The 21873-nt window shown below is 44.9% G+C and overlaps 1 protein-coding gene and 4 non-coding genes across 19 annotated transcripts in view; all 5 read right to left on the bottom strand.

Annotated features, from left to right (window-relative positions):
• Positions 1-513: 513 nt before the first annotated feature.
• Positions 514-586, bottom strand: TRNAV-CAC (transfer RNA valine (anticodon CAC)). Its single transcript has one exon. It is a non-coding gene; the product is annotated as a tRNA-Val (tRNA).
• Positions 587-4526: 3940 nt separating this feature from the next.
• LOC149750654 (uncharacterized) overlaps positions 4527-21873 on the bottom strand; it is a 30786-nt gene continuing 13439 nt past the window's right edge. For 8 of the 15 annotated variants that reach the window (XR_016394044.1, XR_016394035.1, XM_089916451.1 and 5 more), the window contains 3 exons: positions 19558-21691; positions 9340-17784; positions 4527-7566 (listed from right to left, as the gene is read on the bottom strand). Coding sequence is in view for 4 of the 15 variants with exons in the window: in XM_089916430.1 (XP_089772556.1) it covers positions 21624-21691 (68 nt within the window). In the remaining 11 variants the exon portion in view is untranslated. The remainder of the gene's footprint in view (positions 7567-9339; positions 17785-19557; positions 21692-21873) is intronic. The other 7 variants (XR_016394041.1, XR_016394040.1, XR_016394039.1 and 4 more) reach the window with 3 other exon arrangements.
• TRNAN-GUU (transfer RNA asparagine (anticodon GUU)) lies at positions 8449-8522 on the bottom strand. The gene has a single exon. It is a non-coding gene; the product is annotated as a tRNA-Asn (tRNA).
• On the bottom strand, positions 10734-10806 carry TRNAV-CAC (transfer RNA valine (anticodon CAC)). Its single transcript has one exon. It is a non-coding gene; the product is annotated as a tRNA-Val (tRNA).
• TRNAN-GUU (transfer RNA asparagine (anticodon GUU)) lies at positions 18667-18740 on the bottom strand. The gene has a single exon. It is a non-coding gene; the product is annotated as a tRNA-Asn (tRNA).

Raw genomic sequence — 21873 nt, forward strand, 5'->3', positions numbered from 1 at the left:
GTTAGGGGAGCCTGACATTTTTCATTTCCGTGTCTTTGGCTCGAGTCCCCGGTGCACAGCTGGGTTCGGTCTCTTTTGTTCCGTCACGCAAATCAAACTGTTGCGTAAGTGTGCCGAGGTGGGGGAGAGCCAAGTGTGAAGGGATGAACTTGTGTGAAGCCAAGCCAGGGATGAACTCCTTGGTTTCCAGAGACATAACTCGCGTGAACATGTGCAAGAGATTTAGGCGCCTGCTTAGGAGGTGAGGGGATTTCCGGATGTAAAAATGAGCCGAAGTCAGCCTTGTCCTTTGCACACTTGGGTCAGCTGGCTGTGACCTGGACTCCGCAGTGACTCAGAGCGGAGAAAGGAGGGCTGGCTCCTAGCGCTGAGCAGGCTCTCAGGCAGCAACGGAACTCCTGGCCTGTACCTTGGGGATGGAAAATGCAGCTGCGCCCGCTGCCTCAGCCCCTGCCTTTCGGCCGTTTTGCTTTTTTGAAAGAGAAGGTAAAAGTTTCAGAAAGGAAGAATGTTTGTTTCCGCCCGGTTTCGAACCGGGGACCTTTCGCGTGTGAGGCGAACGTGATAACCGCTACACTACGGAAACACGGCAGGTGCTACAGCTTAGTGACACACCCCTGAAATCCGTAGGTCCTGCCACCACTATCCTAGTGGCCAACTTTTTAAACTGAAGAATGAACCTTGACACCCCAAGACCTCTCAGGCAAGGAGTCTGCGGCTTCCAAGAGGCCCTGGTTTTAGGGTTCCGAGCCTGCCCCGAAGGGAGGACCCCCCGAGCCTCCCACAGTCGGCCTTTGGGCTCCCGCACGGACCGCAGAGTCCTCGGATCCACAGCTATGCCCCCGAGGGCAGGGGCCGGCCCCGCTGACTCCTCAGCTCCCAGAAGCCGCGGGAGCCGAGGGTTCGCGCAAGTGCCCTTTGGGCCTAAGGGGAAAAGGTAGAGAATTAGGTTCATTCCAGTGAGCTTCTCTCTCTCTGGAGCTGATCCTGTGGGTCCTAGCTGCATTTCTCCAAGGCCTTCAAACAGAATTCCTTTAATCCACACTTGACTTAGTCGTTTTAAGCGTGAAGGCCAGCTTGCTACAAACACCCCATCATAACTGAAGGAGGAAATCTACAACTTCCAGGTAAATTCTATTTTCTTCCTTTGATTTCTTCAAACAACAACAACCAAAGAGACATGTCACTGGTACATACTCGCACTTTTCTTATAATACTAAAGGTATGTCTGACTATCTGTGAATAGCTCTTGCTATAGAAACATGTGCAAGAGATTGTCTACCATGAGCTAAACAATCGTCATGCCTGCCCAGGGTCCAAGAATCTGATGAAGCTGGATGCAGTGCCCCACTGCCTTTAGATCACCAGTTAGATGACCATCCAAACCAACCAGTTTTCCAGAGGCAGGTCACTCATATGAGGGAGAAGAGGTCAGCTAAACATTTAAACAATCGAAATTTGTTCTGGGGAATGTTGAAGGTCAGCAGTGGTAGTTAGAAGGGGAAATAAAAGACTTCCTAATGAGGATAATAGCAGCTTTCTCGAGCTTTACTGAGTGACCAGCACCGTTCCTCGGTGGTTTACTGTGGAATAACTTACTAAGTCCACATAAAAACCCTGGAAGATAGTGTAGGACTTTACCACCCCTTATTGCAGATGAGAATACCGAGGCACTGAAAAGCTGAGCTAACCTTTTCAGGGTCTCACCCCCGTGACAGTGAGAGCCAGCACTCAGACCCAGGCACTTTGCCTCCAGAGCCCTTCCCCTTGGCCACCATGCTCACGGGTAACTGAGAAAACTTCACTGAGATTTGCATCCCTTCCTTGTTCAACCTCCAAGATTTCAAAAGGAAAAGAAGATTGCAAGGTAGGCCTACAAAACTCCCCAAACTAATTAATGAAATGAAGAAGAAGAGGAGGAGAAAGAGTAAACAGGGCCTTTGGAGAAGCCACGACGTTACACGCAGAGAGAATGACGATGAGCTTGTTAAACACATACTAACTGGAAACTATTGAAAGACTAAGAAGGACCTATCTTCCAACAATTGAAGGCCTAAACTTTCCCTTTCCATGGCAGTCTCCACCCAAGAATACATTTCAAAGCTCCCAATATAGTGTATACAGAGGTGAATATGAAAATCATACTTCAACATTAGTAGTAAAGAGATTATTTTTGAAGTTGGTTTATTTTTTATACAGCAGGTGCTTATTAGTAATTTTATACATATTAGTGTATATATGTCAATCCCAATCTCCCAATTCACCCCACCACCACGAACCCCTTTGCCACTTTCCCCGTGTTGGTGTCCATATGTTTGTTCTCTACAGCTGTGTCTCTCTTTCTGCCCTGCAAACCGGTGCATCGGAACCATTTTTCGAGGTTCCACATATATGCGTTAATATACGATATTTGTTTTCCTCTTTCTGACTCACTTCAAGTAGTAAAGAGACTTTGAATGAGTTAGCTCACATGGTTCCTAATAAAAATGGGAAAGAGTTATTAGGATGTTGTCATGAAAAAAGACAGTATTTATAAAAGAGCCAGAAGTGAGAAGAGAGGAAACACACACACACACACACACACACACACACACACACATACACACACACACAAAGCCTGAGAAAGGGGAGTTTTCCCTTTCCTTGAGGAACAGATAGCGGAAAGCCATCAAACACCTAGTCTGGACGGGTTAATCTAGTGACGTTCTGAACTAATCAGGTAAACGCTTTTGGCTATGTGTGGCTGCTCCAAAAATTCTTCAGAGTTTAGTGGTGAAGTGAATGTGGCCGCTTTTCTTTGTGTACGACCTGCCAGTGTCCTCCATTTGACACCTCTGAGTTACTTAAGCCTAATTGAACTACTTTCCTCATCAGAATTTCTCAATTTCATATACCCTCCCCCTTCCTTGACTCATATTGATTCTTAACAGAGCAAGATTTGATCATGAACACTTGCTTCTCTCTTTGCCGCAGTATGAACAGTGGAATGTCAGCTTAGGGTCATGGTTGTGAGCAACATATAAGTAAGTAGTCAGACATCCGATACTGAAGGGAAGCCAAAAATCTGAGGACAACAAATATATCCCAGTAAGTACTTTGAACTTACTTTTCCTCCTAGCCCAGGACAAAGCCGAAGAAAAAGTATCAACATCACTTTAACAATAACCAAGTGGCATTAAACTTTTAAAAACTGAGGCATAATATGCATAAAGTACAAAGAGTGTACAGTTCCCACACCATTACCAGTGTACACCAACGTGCATCACTGATGGAGCAACCTGAATAACTAAGGTATGGAAAATTACCAGACCACAGAAGGCTTCCTCATGACTCTTCCCATGCAAGAGCTCAGAGGAATCACACACATACCCCTCCCAACCTCTCTGCCTGTTACTTTCACATAAATTGGATCACAGGGCATGCACTGGGTTTGGGGGCCTGGAGGGGCATGGGTCTGACTTCTTTCACTCAACATTATGTCTATGAAATTTAACCCTATTTTTCACGTACTTCTTTGTCTCTCTGTGTAGTCCTTGTAAGAATATAACTCTACATACTTTTCTACTGTTGGACATTTCAGTTGTTTCCACTTGAGGATATTCTGAAAAGGTACGAACATTTCTTTGTGACTTTTGGTGGACATACACATTTTTCTAAGGCACCGCATTCCAGCAGAATAATGCCAGTGTTGACTTTAAAAATAATACTTTTGGGGGCTTCCCTGGTTGCGCATTGGTTAAGAATCCGCCTGCCAAGGCAGGGGACACGGGGTCGAGCCCTGGTCCGGGAAGATCCCACGTGTTGTGGAGCAACTAAGCCCGTGTACCGCAGCTACTGAGCCTACGCTCTCGAGCCCGTGAAGCAGAACGACTGAGCCCTCATGCCACAACTACTGACGCCTGCGCGCAGAGAGCCCGTGCTCCGCAACAAGAGAAGCCACCACGATGAAGAGTAGGCCCCAATCACTGCACGTAGAGAAAGCCCTCGCCCAGCAACGGAGACCGAATGCAGCCAAAAACAAATAAGCAAATTAAATGTAAAACATTTACAGATATAAAAATCTATAAAAGTTGGGAGGGGGTTTTTTTTTTGTTTTTTTCCAGCAAAAAGGGTTTATTCAGGAATAGCGGAAGAATTGCAATTCAGGACAAGCAAGCTATAGCAAAAGCCATAGGCAAGTCCCACAAACAAAGGACAGGAAGGAACCTTACTTAGAGAGAAAGAGGAGGAAGCTGAGGGAGGTTGTCGTGAACCCAAGCCCATTGGAGAAAAGTGAAAGTTCAGGGTGATTGGCAGTGGTTTCTCATTGCCAAGTTGCTGATTTCTTGCAGGAGATGCAACGTACATGTTTTTCTGTTGGGGCCTGTAATCGATGATTCTTTCCTATTGATGCTTCTTCTGTTTGGGTCTGTAATTGACGATACTTCCTGTCTTTGAACTTGAGTGGTACCCCGTGAGAGCTCCCACTTCTGGTCTCCTGACTTCATTTTAGTGACGTTTCCCTTTATTAGTTTTCAAACCTGTCACAAGGAATTTTGAATTTTCTAGTTTAATCTATTTTAATGCTTTAGGAGACTTACTACATCAAACTATTATCACTACAACCTGTGGCCCTAGCAACTTTCAAGTGTTCAATAGCCATATGTGGCTTGTACCTATCATATTGGAGAGCACAGGTCAAAGGTGTAGCACAGCTAAAAGTATGATTTCTGAGTCACAGCATATAACTGTGTATGGATGACACTCAGTTGATGCTGTCAAATATTTTTCCAACCTGTTGAACTTTTTTATACCCTTTCCAGAAATGAATAAGAATTTCCAGTGCTCTCCACCCTGTCAACATTTGGTTTTGTTTGTCCTTTTTTGTTAAAAGTAAGCTTTATTGAGGTGTAATTTACATAGGAAAATCTGCCAATATTAGAGTATTCTACAATCTTTTCAATGATATCATTTCTTTGCAAAGCTGGATTTTGGTGCTTGCTGTGATAAAAAGCAAGTGCCATGCAAAAAATGAATGTGTAACAAGAAGCAAGGAGGCGCTTTGAGAAGGTTTCAGAAGCTGTGCAGTGCGCAGCATTAAGGTTATGATTCTGCCGTGTCAGAGCAGTGAAAACACAAGCCACTCTACTGATCTTTCGTCAAGGGAACACATAAGAATAGCCACAGCACCAGCCGCAAACCTACAAAATATAGAAATATATGTGAACCCAAAAAGCAACAGTATTCCCCAACGCAAGTGCTGTTGTGAGCCAGCCTATAAGGAAATTAGGGCAAACTGGAAGGACAAAGACAGAGAGAATTTGCAGGCAACCAAAGATGATTCGTTAATTAAATCAATTTAATGTTAGTCAAAGGATTAAAGTTAACTCTTGAACTTGTAATTTAAGCTGACACATGATGGAACATGAGAATGTTGGAATCATATATTCGTATATATGGAATCACATATCAGATGACACCTAAAAACATTTACCAGAAATTGTAAGTGGCATAATGGAGTCGTCTGGTTTCTAGAATTACAAGTATTCATTCCTATTTAAAGATATTAGTGTATTTAGTGTACTTGACTAGTATATTTAATATACTTCAACAGATAAATTTAAATGATTAGACGTTGGAATCTTACTGAATATGTTTGCTTATTTAACCGGTACAACCAGTATAGGAGATTTAGGAAGTCCAACCTAACTCAGATGTTCAAACCAAAATAAAGCCAAGACTTACATACTAGAATATTATACCACCATTATTTTATACATTATAAGATAATCTGAAAATATATATATAGTCATTTTTAGGCCAAAATTATTAAACCAATCTAAGTTTTGTGAGTAACCTCGATAAAAACACAACACATGACATAAACATTCTAAATGTCATTATCTATAAAATGTATAAATTATTTAAATTGCTTAAAAGTATTAAGGGTCATCTTTGTAATCAATTTCATTTCGTTTCTCACTGTTGTTCCAAGTAATCAAGACCATTAATTTAATCTACAGCTAAATCTGTTATTGTTCCTTGTCACCGATTCAACAACAAAATTTTTCCTTATATAAGTACCACATTGAAAGCATACGTAGTAAAGCGTTTTCCCCTGTAATTCTTAATTTTCTTATTTTAAATTTATGTAAGCGATTATTACTATTCTGAAATTAATTGGGGAATTAATTTTTAATTCATTTAAATTTTCAGAGGCCTGATTTGTCCATTGTCTCCCAAGGAAGAGAAAGTATATGGTTTTGTTTCTCAGAAAATATACTCAAAGGGAGAAAAATTCATCAAACTAGTGGGCATTATTTAACGTGAAAGCAGAGGCAACGGTATGGATTAACAGCAATTGACAGTGAGGGAAACAAAATGAAATAAGTCAGCCACATTAGGTCCTTGAAGGAAACTCATTAATGAAAATCGGAGTACTTCTGTGATGTGCTTTTGAGTCTCCAGGGCATGTATCTGTGCATGACGTCATTGCTCCTCATCCATCTGTACTAAGGACTGAACTGGCTTACATTTCTGGAAGGTTTAAATCTTGACTTGTAGGCTTGTCACAAGTGCTCATGTTGCTGACTTTGTTGCTTGTTTGTAATGATATAAATGTCTTTCCTCTGCTTTCTGTAGTCTGATTTAAGTAATCCCTAAAGGACATTTGTTTGAATTTTTTCGGTTATTCAGAGACTTGAGTATACCAATGAAAGAAAGCTGCGTATTCCATCCTAAAAATTCTATATTCTTCCTGTATTACTCCCCTTTATTAATGTGGAGCTCCATATGAGGGAACCATTGCATATTAAGATTATCCTTATTGTAGCTCCTACACTTTTGCAGTTATTGACAAGGATTGCCTTGGCCCATGCGGTTTTTACCAAATAGAGGAAAGGCAAGAGGTGGACAGCTTCTCACTGCTGCAGTGTCACATACCAGGAAACACTAGAATCCTCAGGACAAGCATCAGACAAGAAAGACTCATGGTCCAGATTAGCTGTCATCTTCTACCTAACAGGGAATAGATCCCTGTCAACCACCAACCAACAGGGATTATCCCCAGAAGTTCACTTCCTAAAATTAAAACCAGAATCCCGCACTGAGAGGAGAAATTAGTGATGCACAAATGAGAGGGAGAGAGAGAGAGAAAAAAAAAATCCTTGTCCAGTAACCACACAGTATGAAAAAGCCAAAATACTCAATTTCTGCACATGAGATTTAACAGAACAGAGCAAACGTGAGCTAATAACTCTAAGGGTCCAGGACTGAAGCAGGAACCTGTAGGGGGGCAGGATTCTGTTGGCTCCCACGATGTGTCTTAGATGGGATAACTTTTACAGTCACAGCCAAAAAACTGACAAGGAATAACATAGAAACACTTATTCCCCTTTTGATACGAGGAAGGACAGGCATTAGATTGTTTTCATCAAATTAAAAGTATAAGCAAAATTTATAAATAAAAGAGAAAAGGGGAGAAGGAAAAAACCTCTGGGATCAGCGACATTCTTCTCTTGGGATAAGTTGCTTGGCAGGACGTTATCAAAGAGGTCATTCTGGGCAGTCTTCTCTGGACCCTGTTGCCTAGGTCAGCAGAGAAAACAATTACAGTTCTTGGAGGATTTTTAAAATATTGAATGTTGAGCTTTCGAACATATGCAATAGAATATCTCTGTTGAATGCCCACAATGTCCCTCTGTTGTCCTTCCCCTTAGTTATGTCGGGAGGGCACTGCTCCCTTTATTAGTTAGACTATCATAGAGAGATGTATACAAAGATTGCTGTGTTGGCGAGTAAATGAAGAAAGGGACATTGAAAGACCGGAAAATAAAATGGAATATGCTTCAGTCCTACTTCTGTGGGAGGAAAATCTGAAGGATTTACCAACATTAGAAGCATAGAAACACTAAAGGTAGCACTTGCACTTCCAGTCCCCTACGCTATGCAAACACCCGCAGGAGTGGTCAGAGGTGTGTGTACGATAATGATGGCTGCAGCATATTCGTCATCGTGAAACCATGAAACCAAGTAATACACAACCATGGAAGAAAGGCCTTTATCAGAAACAATGCAGAGGAGAGTTATGATGATGAGCTCACCGCTAACATCATTCATAGAACAACTACTAACGTTCACACATGAAAAGCTTAAGACACATACAATATGACTTTCTTGTCCCAGTCTATAGACTTGGCCGAATAAAGACTATCCCACCAGACCGTGGATTCCTGGATCTCTTTCAGGAGGCCCTAAGTTAGGCAAGTATAGAGTCCAATAGAGACGACAGACAATAGAGCTGGGAAGGGGAGTGTGGCCCAAGACTGGCAGCAGTCGTGAGGTGGACAGGACCCCGAACGCAGTTCGGTAAACTTTGTGGGAGCAGATGTACAGGTAATAATCAGCATGGAACACCGGGAATGGTAATCAACACGGAAAACGCTGAATGGGTTCTAAAACCTCTCCCACCGTCCCTGGGTGGGCTCGAACCAAAACCCTTCCGATTAACAGCCGAACGCGCTAACCCACTGCGCCACAGAGACAGCAGCACGTGACTCTTCTGGACGCTCTATGGAGTAGACACTTACGAATACCCAGGATGTGCCGCCTTTCTAGCAGGAAAATGGTACCCGTTCCAAAGCCTCGGAAGAACGGACGGTTTAGAGCAGTTAATCACACTGGACCTGAGACTGGGTCAAGGTCAGGAAAAGACAACACTAAGCACTATTATCACAGGGCAGCCACCCTTGCAGACAATTGTGACAAGCACTTGAGAATACTCCCCCTGCCTTTGACGCATTCATTTCCCATCTGCTCCTCTCACCCTCCCACTCACTACAGGGAAGGATTCGTCACCTTTGTGTCCTGTCAGAACCCTTTACGCTCCCTGCAGGGCACAGAGATCCAGGCAACAGCCAAGGGGCAGCTGCACTTCCCCGAAGGGCCTTTCCCGAGGTAGGCGGTTCCAGCGCTCAGGCTGACCCAAGACCCCACTGCCCGCCAAGGCAACCGGGAGGAGACCGGAGGGCAGCCGGTCCGGGGGGATTCCTACTAGCACAGAACGTGCCTGGCTTGCACTTCGGGGGAAGCTGAATAAAACTCCTCCTGAAGCTTCTCTACAGCCTGAAGGGAACGGATTTCAGGTTCCTGAAAGGGCAAGGGGGCGTCCCCGCGAGGACAAAGGCTTCCCCTGGTCTCGGAGGACAAGTCCCACAGAAGCTGGCTTTGAGAGACATGCCAAACGAAAGGAGCAATCTTGAGTGGAGATGTCTGCAAGGAACTCTCAAGTGGTGTCGCCATTCTTATATACGGAGAGAGAGTGAGAAACCCAACGTGGGAAAGTGTTTACTGTGCACTTACGTATAGAATATACGATGTTATTACTCTTGCAACTTTTTTGTATGTTTCAAAGGGTTTTCGTTTTGGTTTTCAATGAACTCGAGTCCCCGATGCTCTTGGGATGAAAACTCTGTAAATAAGTCTTCGGGTTTGTAACATGCAGGGAGAAAGGAGCCGAGGCGAGAGCTGGCCAGCCCAGGCTGTTCATTACATCTCACCTCCTCCAGCCTGCGCGATGTCAAGGACCCTGAGGCCGGGACTCACCGGCATTTGGGGACTCAGTGCAGAAGCTCTTCTGCATCTGAACCTTGAAGTAAAACACAGCTCTGGTCGGGGCAGGAAGAGGAAGACTCCTGCCAGTGGAGATGCTGAAGGGGAAAGAAAAGGTGGTGGGGGGGGGGGGGGAAGGCTTCCCTGACCGGGAATCGAACCCGGGCCGCAGCGGTGAAAGCGCCGAATCCTAGCCACTAGACCACCAGGGAACCATGGAGGAACCTCGACTTAGCGTCTCCAGATGAAAATTGTAAAAGAAGTAAAGATTACACTTCAGAGACCCGGAGAGCAGGAACGGAGATTTCCCAGAAGCCCAGGGCTGAATGCAGCTGTGCAAGGCTCCCAGCCCTTGCCCGGCTGCTCATCACCCTGCACATCTGCAGTCCTGGGCGACGCTGTGGGCTCTGAGACAGGACACAAGGTCCGTCCTGGTCTAGCTTCAGTGCTGTGTGCTGCGAGCCAAGGTCACGCTCTCTTTCTGAACCTCGGTTTTCTCTTGAGTCAGCTGCCGACTGGGATGTCAGCAGGTGATGGGGGGATCCGTCCACTTCCTGATGTCTGCCGTGGCTCTGGGGGCTCTCCTGGTTAACGGCACCGGTACGGGCTCCTTCCCCTCCGCGACCAGCTCAGTTAGGGGAGCCTGACATTTTTCATTTCCGTGTCTTTGGCTCGAGTCCCCGGTGCACAGCTGGGTTCGGTCTCTTTTGTTCCGTCACGCAAATCAAACTGTTGCGTAAGTGTGCCGAGGTGGGGGAGAGCCAAGTGTGAAGGGATGAACTTGTGTGAAGCCAAGCCAGGGATGAACTCCTTGGTTTCCAGAGACATAACTCGCGTGAACATGTGCAAGAGATTTAGGCGCCTGCTTAGGAGGTGAGGGGATTTCCGGATGTAAAAATGAGCCGAAGTCAGCCTTGTCCTTTGCACACTTGGGTCAGCTGGCTGTGACCTGGACTCCGCAGTGACTCAGAGCGGAGAAAGGAGGGCTGGCTCCTAGCGCTGAGCAGGCTCTCAGGCAGCAACGGAACTCCTGGCCTGTACCTTGGGGATGGAAAATGCAGCTGCGCCCGCTGCCTCAGCCCCTGCCTTTCGGCCGTTTTGCTTTTTTGAAAGAGAAGGTAAAAGTTTCAGAAAGGAAGAATGTTTGTTTCCGCCCGGTTTCGAACCGGGGACCTTTCGCGTGTGAGGCGAACGTGATAACCGCTACACTACGGAAACACGGCAGGTGCTACAGCTTAGTGACACACCCCTGAAATCCGTAGGTCCTGCCACCACTATCCTAGTGGCCAACTTTTTAAACTGAAGAATGAACCTTGACACCCCAAGACCTCTCAGGCAAGGAGTCTGCGGCTTCCAAGAGGCCCTGGTTTTAGGGTTCCGAGCCTGCCCCGAAGGGAGGACCCCCCGAGCCTCCCACAGTCGGCCTTTGGGCTCCCGCACGGACCGCAGAGTCCTCGGATCCACAGCTATGCCCCCGAGGGCAGGGGCCGGCCCCGCTGACTCCTCAGCTCCCAGAAGCCGCGGGAGCCGAGGGTTCGCGCAAGTGCCCTTTGGGCCTAAGGGGAAAAGGTAGAGAATTAGGTTCATTCCAGTGAGCTTCTCTCTCTCTGGAGCTGATCCTGTGGGTCCTAGCTGCATTTCTCCAAGGCCTTCAAACAGAATTCCTTTAATCCACACTTGACTTAGTCGTTTTAAGCGTGAAGGCCAGCTTGCTACAAACACCCCATCATAACTGAAGGAGGAAATCTACAACTTCCAGGTAAATTCTATTTTCTTCCTTTGATTTCTTCAAACAACAACAACCAAAGAGACATGTCACTGGTACATACTCGCACTTTTCTTATAATACTAAAGGTATGTCTGACTATCTGTGAATAGCTCTTGCTATAGAAACATGTGCAAGAGATTGTCTACCATGAGCTAAACAATCGTCATGCCTGCCCAGGGTCCAAGAATCTGATGAAGCTGGATGCAGTGCCCCACTGCCTTTAGATCACCAGTTAGATGACCATCCAAACCAACCAGTTTTCCAGAGGCAGGTCACTCATATGAGGGAGAAGAGGTCAGCTAAACATTTAAACAATCGAAATTTGTTCTGGGGAATGTTGAAGGTCAGCAGTGGTAGTTAGAAGGGGAAATAAAAGACTTCCTAATGAGGATAATAGCAGCTTTCTCGAGCTTTACTGAGTGACCAGCACTGTTCCTCGGTGGTTTACTGTGGAATAACTTACTAAGTCCACATAAAAACCCTGGAAGATAGTGTAGGACTTTACCACCCCTTATTGCAGATGAGAATACCGAGGCACTGAAAAGCTGAGCTAACCTTTTCAGGGTCTCACCCCCGTGACAGTGAGAGCCAGCACTCAGACCCAGGCACTTTGCCTCCAGAGCCCTTCCCCTTGGCCACCATGCTCACGGGTAACTGAGAAAACTTCACTGAGATTTGCATCCCTTCCTTGTTCAACCTCCAAGATTTCAAAAGGAAAAGAAGATTGCAAGGTAGGCCTACAAAACTCCCCAAACTAATTAATGAAATGAAGAAGAAGAGGAGGAGAAAGAGTAAACAGGGCCTTTGGAGAAGCCACGACGTTACACGCAGAGAGAATGACGATGAGCTTGTTAAACACATACTAACTGGAAACTATTGAAAGACTAAGAAGGACCTATCTTCCAACAATTGAAGGCCTAAACTTTCCCTTTCCATGGCAGTCTCCACCCAAGAATACATTTCAAAGCTCCCAATATAGTGTATACAGAGGTGAATATGAAAATCATACTTCAACATTAGTAGTAAAGAGATTATTTTTGAAGTTGGTTTATTTTTTATACAGCAGGTGCTTATTAGTAATTTTATACATATTAGTGTATATATGTCAATCCCAATCTCCCAATTCACCCCACCACCACGAACCCCTTTGCCACTTTCCCCGCGTTGGTGTCCATATGTTTGTTCTCTACAGCTGTGTCTCTCTTTCTGCCCTGCAAACCGGTGCATCGGAACCATTTTTCGAGGTTCCACATATATGCGTTAATATACGATATTTGTTTTCCTCTTTCTGACTTACTTCAAGTAGTAAAGAGACTTTGAATGAGTTAGTTCACATGGTTCCTAATAAAAATGGGAAACAGTTATTAGGATGTTGTCATGAAAAAAGACAGTATTTATAAAAGAGCCAGAAGTGAGAAGAGAGGAAACACACACACACACACACACACACACACACACATACACACACACACAAAGCCTGAGAAAGGGGAGTTTTCCCTTTCCTTGAGGAACAGATAGCGGAAAGCCATCAAACACCTAGTCTGGACGGGTTAATCTAGTGACGTTCCGAACTAATCAGGTAAACGCTTTTGGCTATGTGTGGCTGCTCCAAAAATTCTTCAGAGTTTAGTGGTGAAGTGAATGTGGCCGCTTTTCTTTGTGTACGACCTGCCAGTGTCCTCCATTTGACACCTCTGAGTTACTTAAGCCTAATTGAACTACTTTCCTCATCAGAATTTCTCAATTTCATATACCCTCCCCCTTCCTTGACTCATATTGATTCTTAACAGAGCAAGATTTGATCATGAACACTTGCTTCTCTCTTTGCCGCAGTATGAACAGTGGAATGTCAGCTTAGGGTCATGGTTGTGAGCAACATATAAGTAAGTAGTCAGACATCCGATACTGAAGGGAAGCCAAAAATCTGAGGACAACAAATATATCCCAGTAAGTACTTTGAACTTACTTTTCCTCCTAGCCCAGGACAAAGCCGAAGAAAAAGTATCAACATCACTTTAACAATAACCAAGTGGCATTAAACTTTTAAAAACTGAGGCATAATATGCATAAAGTACAAAGAGTGTACAGTTCCCACACCATTACCAGTGTACACCAACGTGCATCACTGATGGAGCAACCTGAATAACTAAGGTATGGAAAATTACCAGACCACAGAAGGCTTCCTCATGACTCTTCCCATTGCAAGAGCTCAGAGGAATCACACACATACCCCTCCCAACCTCTCTGCCTGTTACTTTCACATAAATTGGATCACAGGGCATGCACTGGGTTTGGGGGCCTGGAGGGGCATGGGTCTGACTTCTTTCACTCAACATTATGTCTATGAAATTTAACCCTATTTTTCACGTACTTCTTTGTCTCTCTGTGTAGTCCTTGTAAGAATATAACTCTACATACTTTTCTACTGTTGGACATTTCAGTTGTTTCCACTTGAGGATGTTCTGAAAAGGTACGAACATTTCTTTGTGACTTTTGGTGGACATACACATTTTTCTAAGGCACCGCATTCCAGCAGAATAATGCCAGTGTTGACTTTAAAAATAATACTTTTGGGGGCTTCCCTGGTTGCGCATTGGTTAAGAATCCGCCTGCCAAGGCAGGGGACACGGGGTCGAGCCCTGGTCCGGGAAGATCCCACGTGTTGTGGAGCAACTAAGCCCGTGTACCGCAGCTACTGAGCCTACGCTCTCGAGCCCGTGAAGCAGAACGACTGAGCCCTCATGCCACAACTACTGACGCCTGCGCGCAGAGAGCCCGTGCTCCGCAACAAGAGAAGCCACCACGATGAAGAGTAGGCCCCAATCACTGCACGTAGAGAAAGCCCTCGCCCAGCAACGGAGACCGAATGCAGCCAAAAACAAATAAGCAAATTAAATGTAAAAAATTTACAGATATAAAAATCTATAAAAGTTGGGAGGGGGTTTTTTTGTTTGTTTTTTTCCAGCAAAAAGGGTTTATTCAGGAATAGCGGAAGAATTGCAATTCAGGACAAGCAAGCTATAGCAAAAGCCATAGGCAAGTCCCACAAACAAAGGACAGGAAGGAACCTTACTTAGAGAGAAAGAGGAGGAAGCTGAGGGAGGTTGTCGTGAACCCAAGCCCATTGGAGAAAAGTGAAAGTTCAGGGTGATTGGCAGTGGTTTCTCATTGCCAAGTTGCTGATTTCTTGCAGGAGATGCAACGTACATGTTTTTCTGTTGGGGCCTGTAATCGATGATTCTTTCCTATTGATGCTTCTTCTGTTTGGGTCTGTAATTGACGATACTTCCTGTCTTTGAACTTGAGTGGTACCCCGTGAGAGCTCCCACTTCTGGTCTCCTGACTTCATTTTAGTGACGTTTCCCTTTATTAGTTTTCAAACCTGTCACAAGGAATTTTGAATTTTCTAGTTTAATCTATTTTAATGCTTTAGGAGACTTACTACATCAAACTATTATCACTACAACCTGTGGCCCTAGCAACTTTCAAGTGTTCAATAGCCATATGTGGCTTGTACCTATCATATTGGAGAGCACAGGTCAAAGGTGTAGCACAGCTAAAAGTATGATTTCTGAGTCACAGCATATAACTGTGTATGGATGACACTCAGTTGATGCTGTCAAATATTTTTCCAACCTGTTGAACTTTTTTATACCCTTTCCAGAAATGAATAAGAATTTCCAGTGCTCTCCACCCTGTCAACATTTGGTTTTGTTTGTCCTTTTTTGTTAAAAGTAAGCTTTATTGAGGTGTAATTTACATAGGAAAATCTGCCAATATTAGAGTATTCTACAATCTTTTCAATGATATCATTTCTTTGCAAAGCTGGATTTTGGTGCTTGCTGTGATAAAAAGCAAGTGCCATGCAAAAAATGAATGTGTAACAAGAAGCAAGGAGGCGCTTTGAGAAGGTTTCAGAAGCTGTGCAGTGCGCAGCATTAAGGTTATGATTCTGCCGTGTCAGAGCAGTGAAAACACAAGCCACTCTACTGATCTTTCGTCAAGGGAACACATAAGAATAGCCACAGCACCAGCCGCAAACCTACAAAATATAGAAATATATGTGAACCCAAAAAGCAACAGTATTCCCCAACGCAAGTGCTGTTGTGAGCCAGCCTATAAGGAAATTAGGGCAAACTGGAAGGACAAAGACAGAGAGAATTTGCAGGCAACCAAAGATGATTCGTTAATTAAATCAATTTAATGTTAGTCAAAGGATTAAAGTTAACTCTTGAACTTGTAATTTAAGCTGACACATGATGGAACATGAGAATGTTGGAATCATATATTCGTATATATGGAATCACATATCAGATGACACCTAAAAACATTTACCAGAAATTGTAAGTGGCATAATGGAGTCGTCTGGTTTCTAGAATTACAAGTATTCATTCCTATTTAAAGATATTAGTGTATTTAGTGTACTTGACTAGTATATTTAATATACTTCAACAGATAAATTTAAATGATTAGACGTTGGAATCTTACTGAATATGTTTGCTTATTTAACCGGTACAACCAGTATAGGAGATTTAGGAAGTCCAACTTAACTCAGATGTTCAAACCAAAATAAAGCCAAGACTTACATACTAGAATATTATACCACCATTATTTTATACATTATAAGATAATCTGAAAATATATATATAGTCATTTTTAGGCCAAAATTATTAAACCAATCTAAGTTTTGTGAGTAACCTCGATAAAAACACAACACATGACATAAACATTCTAAATGTCATTATATATAAAATGTATAAATTATTTAAATTGCTTAAAAGTATTAAGGGTCATCTTTGTAATCAATTTCATTTCGTTTCTCACTGTTGTTCCAAGTAATCAAGACCATTAATTTAATCTACAGCTAAATCTGTTATTGTTCCTTGTCACCGATTCAACAACAAAATTTTTCCTTATATAAGTACCACATTGAAAGCATACGTAGTAAAGCGTTTTCCCCTGTAATTCTTAATTTTCTTATTTTAAATTTATGTAAGCGATTATTACTATTCTGAAATTAATTGGGGAATTAATTTTTAATTCATTTAAATTTTCAGAGGCCTGATTTGTCCATTGTCTCCCAAGGAAGAGAAAGTATATGGTTTTGTTTCTCAGAAAATATACTCAAAGGGAGAAAAATTCATCAAACTAGTGGGCATTATTTAACGTGAAAGCAGAGGCAACGGTATGGATTAACAGCAATTGACAGTGAGGGAAACAAAATGAAATAAGTCAGCCACATTAGGTCCTTGAAGGAAACTCATTAATGAAAATCGGAGTACTTCTGTGATGTGCTTTTGAGTCTCCAGGGCATGTATCTGTGCATGACGTCATTGCTCCTCATCCATCTGTACTAAGGACTGAACTGGCTTACATTTCTGGAAGGTTTAAATCTTGACTTGTAGGCTTGTCACAAGTGCTCATGTTGCTGACTTTGCTGCTTGTTTGTAATGATATAAATGTCTTTCCTCTGCTTTCTGTAGTCTGATTTAAGTAATCCCTAAAGGCCATTTGTTTGAATTTTTTCGGTTATTCAGAGACTTGAGTATACCAATGAAAGAAAGCTGCGTATTCCATCCTAAAAATTCTATATTCTTCCTGTATTACTCCCCTTTATTAATGTGGAGCTCCATATGAGGGAACCATTGCATATTAAGATTATCCTTATTGTAGCTCCTACACTTTTGCAGTTATTGACAAGGATTGCCTTGGCCCATGCGGTTTTTACCAAATAGAGGAAAGGCAAGAGGTGGACAGCTTCTCACTGCTGCAGTGTCACATACCAGGAAACACTAGAATCCTCAGGACAAGCATCAGACAAGAAAGACTCATGGTCCAGATTAGCTGTCATCTTCTACCTAACAGGGAATAGATCCCTGTCAACCACCAACCAACAGGGATTATCCCCAGAAGTTCACTTCCTAAAATTAAAACCAGAATCCCGCACTGAGAGGAGAAATTAGTGATGCACAAATGAGAGGGAGAGAGAGAGAGAAAAAAAAAATCCTTGTCCAGTAACCACACAGTATGAAAAAGCCAAAATACTCAATTTCTGCACATGAGATTTAACAGAACAGAGCAAACGTGAGCTAATAACTCTAAGGGTCCAGGACTGAAGCAGGAACCTGTAGGGGGGCAGGATTCTGTTGGCTCCCACGATGTGTCTTAGATGGGATAACTTTTACAGTCACAGCCAAAAAACTGACAAGGAATAACATAGAAACACTTATTCCCCTTTTGATACGAGGAAGGACAGGCATTAGATTGTTTTCATCAAATTAAAAGTATAAGCAAAATTTATAAATAAAAGAGAAAAGGGGAGAAGGAAAAAACCTCTGGGATCAGCGACATTCTTCTCTTGGGATAAGTTGCTTGGCAGGACGTTATCAAAGAGGTCATTCTGGGCAGTCTTCTCTGGACCCTGTTGCCTAGGTCAGCAGAGAAAACAATTACAGTTCTTGGAGGATTTTTAAAATATTGAATGTTGAGCTTTCGAACATATGCAATAGAATATCTCTGTGTAATGCCCACAATGTCCCTCTGTTGTCCTTCCCCTTAGTTATGTCGGGAGGGCACTGCTCCCTTTATTAGTTAGACTATCATAGAGAGATGTATACAAAGATTGCTGTGTTGGCGAGTAAATGAAGAAAGGGACATTGAAAGACCGGAAAATAAAATGGAATATGCTTCAGTCCTACTTCTGTGGGAGGAAAATCTGAAGGATTTACCAACATTAGAAGCATAGAAACACTAAAGGTAGCACTTGCACTTCCAGTCCCCTACGCTATGGAAACACCCGCAGGAGTGGTCAGAGGTGTGTGTACGATAATGATGGCTGCAGCATAGTCGTCATCGTGAAACCATGAAACCAAGTAATACACAACCATGGAAGAAAGGCCTTTATCAGAAACAATGCAGAGGAGAGTTATGATGATGAGCTCACCGCTAACATCATTCATAGAACAACTACTAACGTTCACACATGAAAAGCTTAAGACACATACAATATGACTTTCTTGTCCCAGTCTATAGACTTGGCCGAATAAAGACTATCCCACCAGACCGTGGATTCCTGGATCTCTTTCAGGAGGCCCTAAGTTAGGCAAGTATAGAGTCCAATAGAGACGACAGACAATAGAGCTGGGAAGGGGAGTGTGGCCCAAGACTGGCAGCAGTCGTGAGGTGGACAGGACCCCGAACGCAGTTCGGTAAACTTTGTGGGAGCAGATGTACAGGTAATAATCAGCATGGAACACCGGGAATGGTAATCAACACGGAAAACGCTGAATGGGTTCTAAAACCTCTCCCACCGTCCCTGGGTGGGCTCGAACCAAAACCCTTCCGATTAACAGCCGAACGCGCTAACCCACTGCGCCACAGAGACAGCAGCACGTGACTCTTCTGGACGCTCTATGGAGTAGACACTTACGAATACCCAGGATGTGCCGCCTTTCTAGCAGGAAAATGGTACCCGTTCCAAAGCCTCGGAAGAACGGACGGTTTAGAGCAGTTAATCACACTGGACCTGAGACTGGGTCAAGGTCAGGAAAAGACAACACTAAGCACTATTATCACAGGGCAGCCACCCTTGCAGACAATTGTGACAAGCACTTGAGAATACTCCCCCTGCCTTTGACGCATTCATTTCCCATCTGCTCCTCTCACCCTCCCACTCACTACAGGGAAGGATTCGTCACCTTTGTGTCCTGTCAGAACCCTTTACGCTCCCTGCAGGGCACACAGATCCAGGCAACAGCCAAGGGGCAGCTGCACTTCCCCGAAGGGCCTTTCCCGAGGTAGGCGGTTCCAGCGCTCAGGCTGACCCAAGACCCCACTGCCCGCCAAGGCAACCGGGAGGAGACCGGAGGGCAGCCGGTCCGGGGGGATTCCTACTAGCACAGAACGTGCCTGGCTTGCACTTCGGGGGGAGCTGAATAAAACTCCTCCTGAAGCTTCTCTACAGCCTGAAGGGAACGGATTTCAGGTTCCTGAAAGGGCAAGGGGGCGTCCCCGCGAGGACAAAGGCTTCCCCTGGTCTCGGAGGACAAGTCCCACAGAAGCTGGCTTTGAGAGACATGCCAAACGAAAGGAGCAATCTTGAGTGGAGATGTCTGCAAGGAACTCTCAAGTGGTGTCGCCATTCTCATATACGGAGAGAGAGTGAGAAACCCAACGTGGGAAAGTGTTTACTGTGCACTTACGTATAGAATATACGATGTTATTACTCTTGCAACTTTTTTGTATGTTTCAAAGGGTTTTCGTTTTGGTTTTCAATGAACTCGAGTCCCCGATGCTCTTGGGATGAAAACTCTGTAAATAAGTCTTCGGGTTTGTAACATGCAGGGAGAAAGGAGCCGAGGCGAGAGCTGGCCAGCCCAGGCTGTTCATTACATCTCACCTCCTCCAGCCTGCGCGATGTCAAGGACCCTGAGGCCGGGACTCACCGGCATTTGGGGACTCAGTGCAGAAGCTCTTCTGCATCTGAACCTTGAAGTAAAACACAGCTCTGGTCGGGGCAGGAAGAGGAAGACTCCTGCCAGTGGAGATGCTGAAGGGGAAAAAAAAGGTGGTGGGGGGGGGGGGGGAAAGGCTTCCCTGACCGGGAATCGAACCCGGGCCGCAGCGGTGAAAGCGCCGAATCCTAGCCACTAGACCACCAGGGAACCATGGAGGAACCTCGACTTAGCGTCTCCAGATGAAAATTGTAAAAGAAGTAAAGATTACACTTCAGAGACCCGGAGAGCAGGAACGGAGATTTCCCAGAAGCCCAGGGCTGAATGCAGCTGTGCAAGGCTCCCAGCCCTTGCCCGGCTGCTCATCACCCTGCACATCTGCAGTCCTGGGCGACGCTGTGGGCTCTGAGACAGGACACAAGGTCCGTCCTGGTCTAGCTTCAGTGCTGTGTGCTGCGAGCCAAGGTCATGCTCTCTTTCTGAACCTCGGTTTTCTCTTGAGTCAGCTGCCGACTGGGATGTCAGCAGGTGATGGGCGGATCCGTCCACTTCCTGATGTCTGCCGTGGCTCTGGGGGCTCTCCTGGTTAACGGCACCGGTACGGGCTCCTTCCCCTCCGCGACCAGCTCAGTTAGGGGAGCCTGACATTGTTCATTTCCGTGTCTTTGGCTCGAGTCCCCGGTGCACAGTTGGGTTCGGTCTCTTTTGTTCCGTCACGCAAATCAAACTGTTGCGTAAGTGTGCCTAGGTGGGGGAGAGCCAAGTGTGAAGGGATGAACTTGTGTGAAGCCAAGCCAGGGATGAACTCCTTGGTTTCCAGAGACATAACTCGCGTGAACATGTGCAAGAGATTTAGGCGCCTGCTTAGGAGGTGAGGGGATTTCCGGATGTAAAAATGAGCCGAAGTCAGCCTTGTCCTTTGCACACTTGGGTCAGCTGGCTGTGGCCTGGACTCCGCAGTGACTCAGAGCGGAGAAAGGAGGGCTGGCTCCTAGCGCTGAGCAGGCTCTCAGGCAGCAACGGAACTCCTGGCCTGTACCTTGGGGATGGAAAATGCAGCTGCGCCCGCTGCCTCAGCCTCTGCCTTTCGGCCGTTTTGCTTTTTTGAAAGGGAAGGTAGGTAAACGTTTCGGAAAGGAAGAATGTTTGTTTCCGTCCGGTTTTGAACTGGGGACCTTTCACGTTGGAGGCAAATGTCATAACCGCTACGCTACGGAAACACGGCAGGTGCTACGGCTCAGTGACACACCCCTGAAATCCGTAGGTCCTGCCACCACTATCCTAGTTGCCAACTTTTCACACTGAAGAATGAATCTTGAAGCCCAAAGATCTCTCAGGCAAGGAGTCTGCGGCTTCCAAGAGGGCGTGGTTTTAGGGTTCCGAGCCTGCCCCGAAGGGAGGACCCCCCGAGCCTCCCACAGTCGGCCTTTGGGCTCCCGCATCAACCGCAGAGTCTTCGGATCCACAGCTATGCCCCCGAGTGCAGGGGTCGCCCCCGCTGACTCCTCAGCTCCCAGAAGCCGCGGGAGCCGGGGGTTCGCGCAAGTGCCCTTCGGGCCTAAGGGAAAAGGTAGAGAATTAGGTTCATTCCAGTGAGCTTCTCTCTCTCTGGAGCTGATCCTGTGGGTCCTAGCTATTTCTCCAAAGGCTTCAAACAGAATTCCTTTAATCCACACTTGACTTAGTCGTTTTCAGGGTGAATGCTAGCTTGCCACAAACACCCAGTCATAACTGAGGGAGGAAATCTACAACTTCCAGGTAAATTCCATTTTCTTCCTTTGATTTCTTCAAACAACAACAACCAAAAAGAGAGGTCACTGGTACATGCTTGCAACACATAAGTAAGCAGTCAGACATCTGATCCTGAAGGGAAGCCAAAAATCTGAGGACAACAAAAATATCCCAGTAAGTACTTTGAACATAATTTTTCTCCTAGCCCAGGATAAAGCTGAAGAAAAAGTGTCAACATCACTTTAACAATAACCAAGTGGCATTAAACTTTTAAAAAATGCGGCATAATATGCATAAAGTACAAAGAGTGTACAGTTCCCACACCATTACCAG

The sequence above is a fragment of the Delphinapterus leucas genome, chromosome 1 (genome assembly GCF_059928025.1).
Source record: "Delphinapterus leucas isolate spDelLeu-1000000601 "Yukka" chromosome 1, BTC_Dleu_Yukka2, whole genome shotgun sequence".
Taxonomy (NCBI): domain Eukaryota; kingdom Metazoa; phylum Chordata; class Mammalia; order Artiodactyla; family Monodontidae; genus Delphinapterus; species Delphinapterus leucas.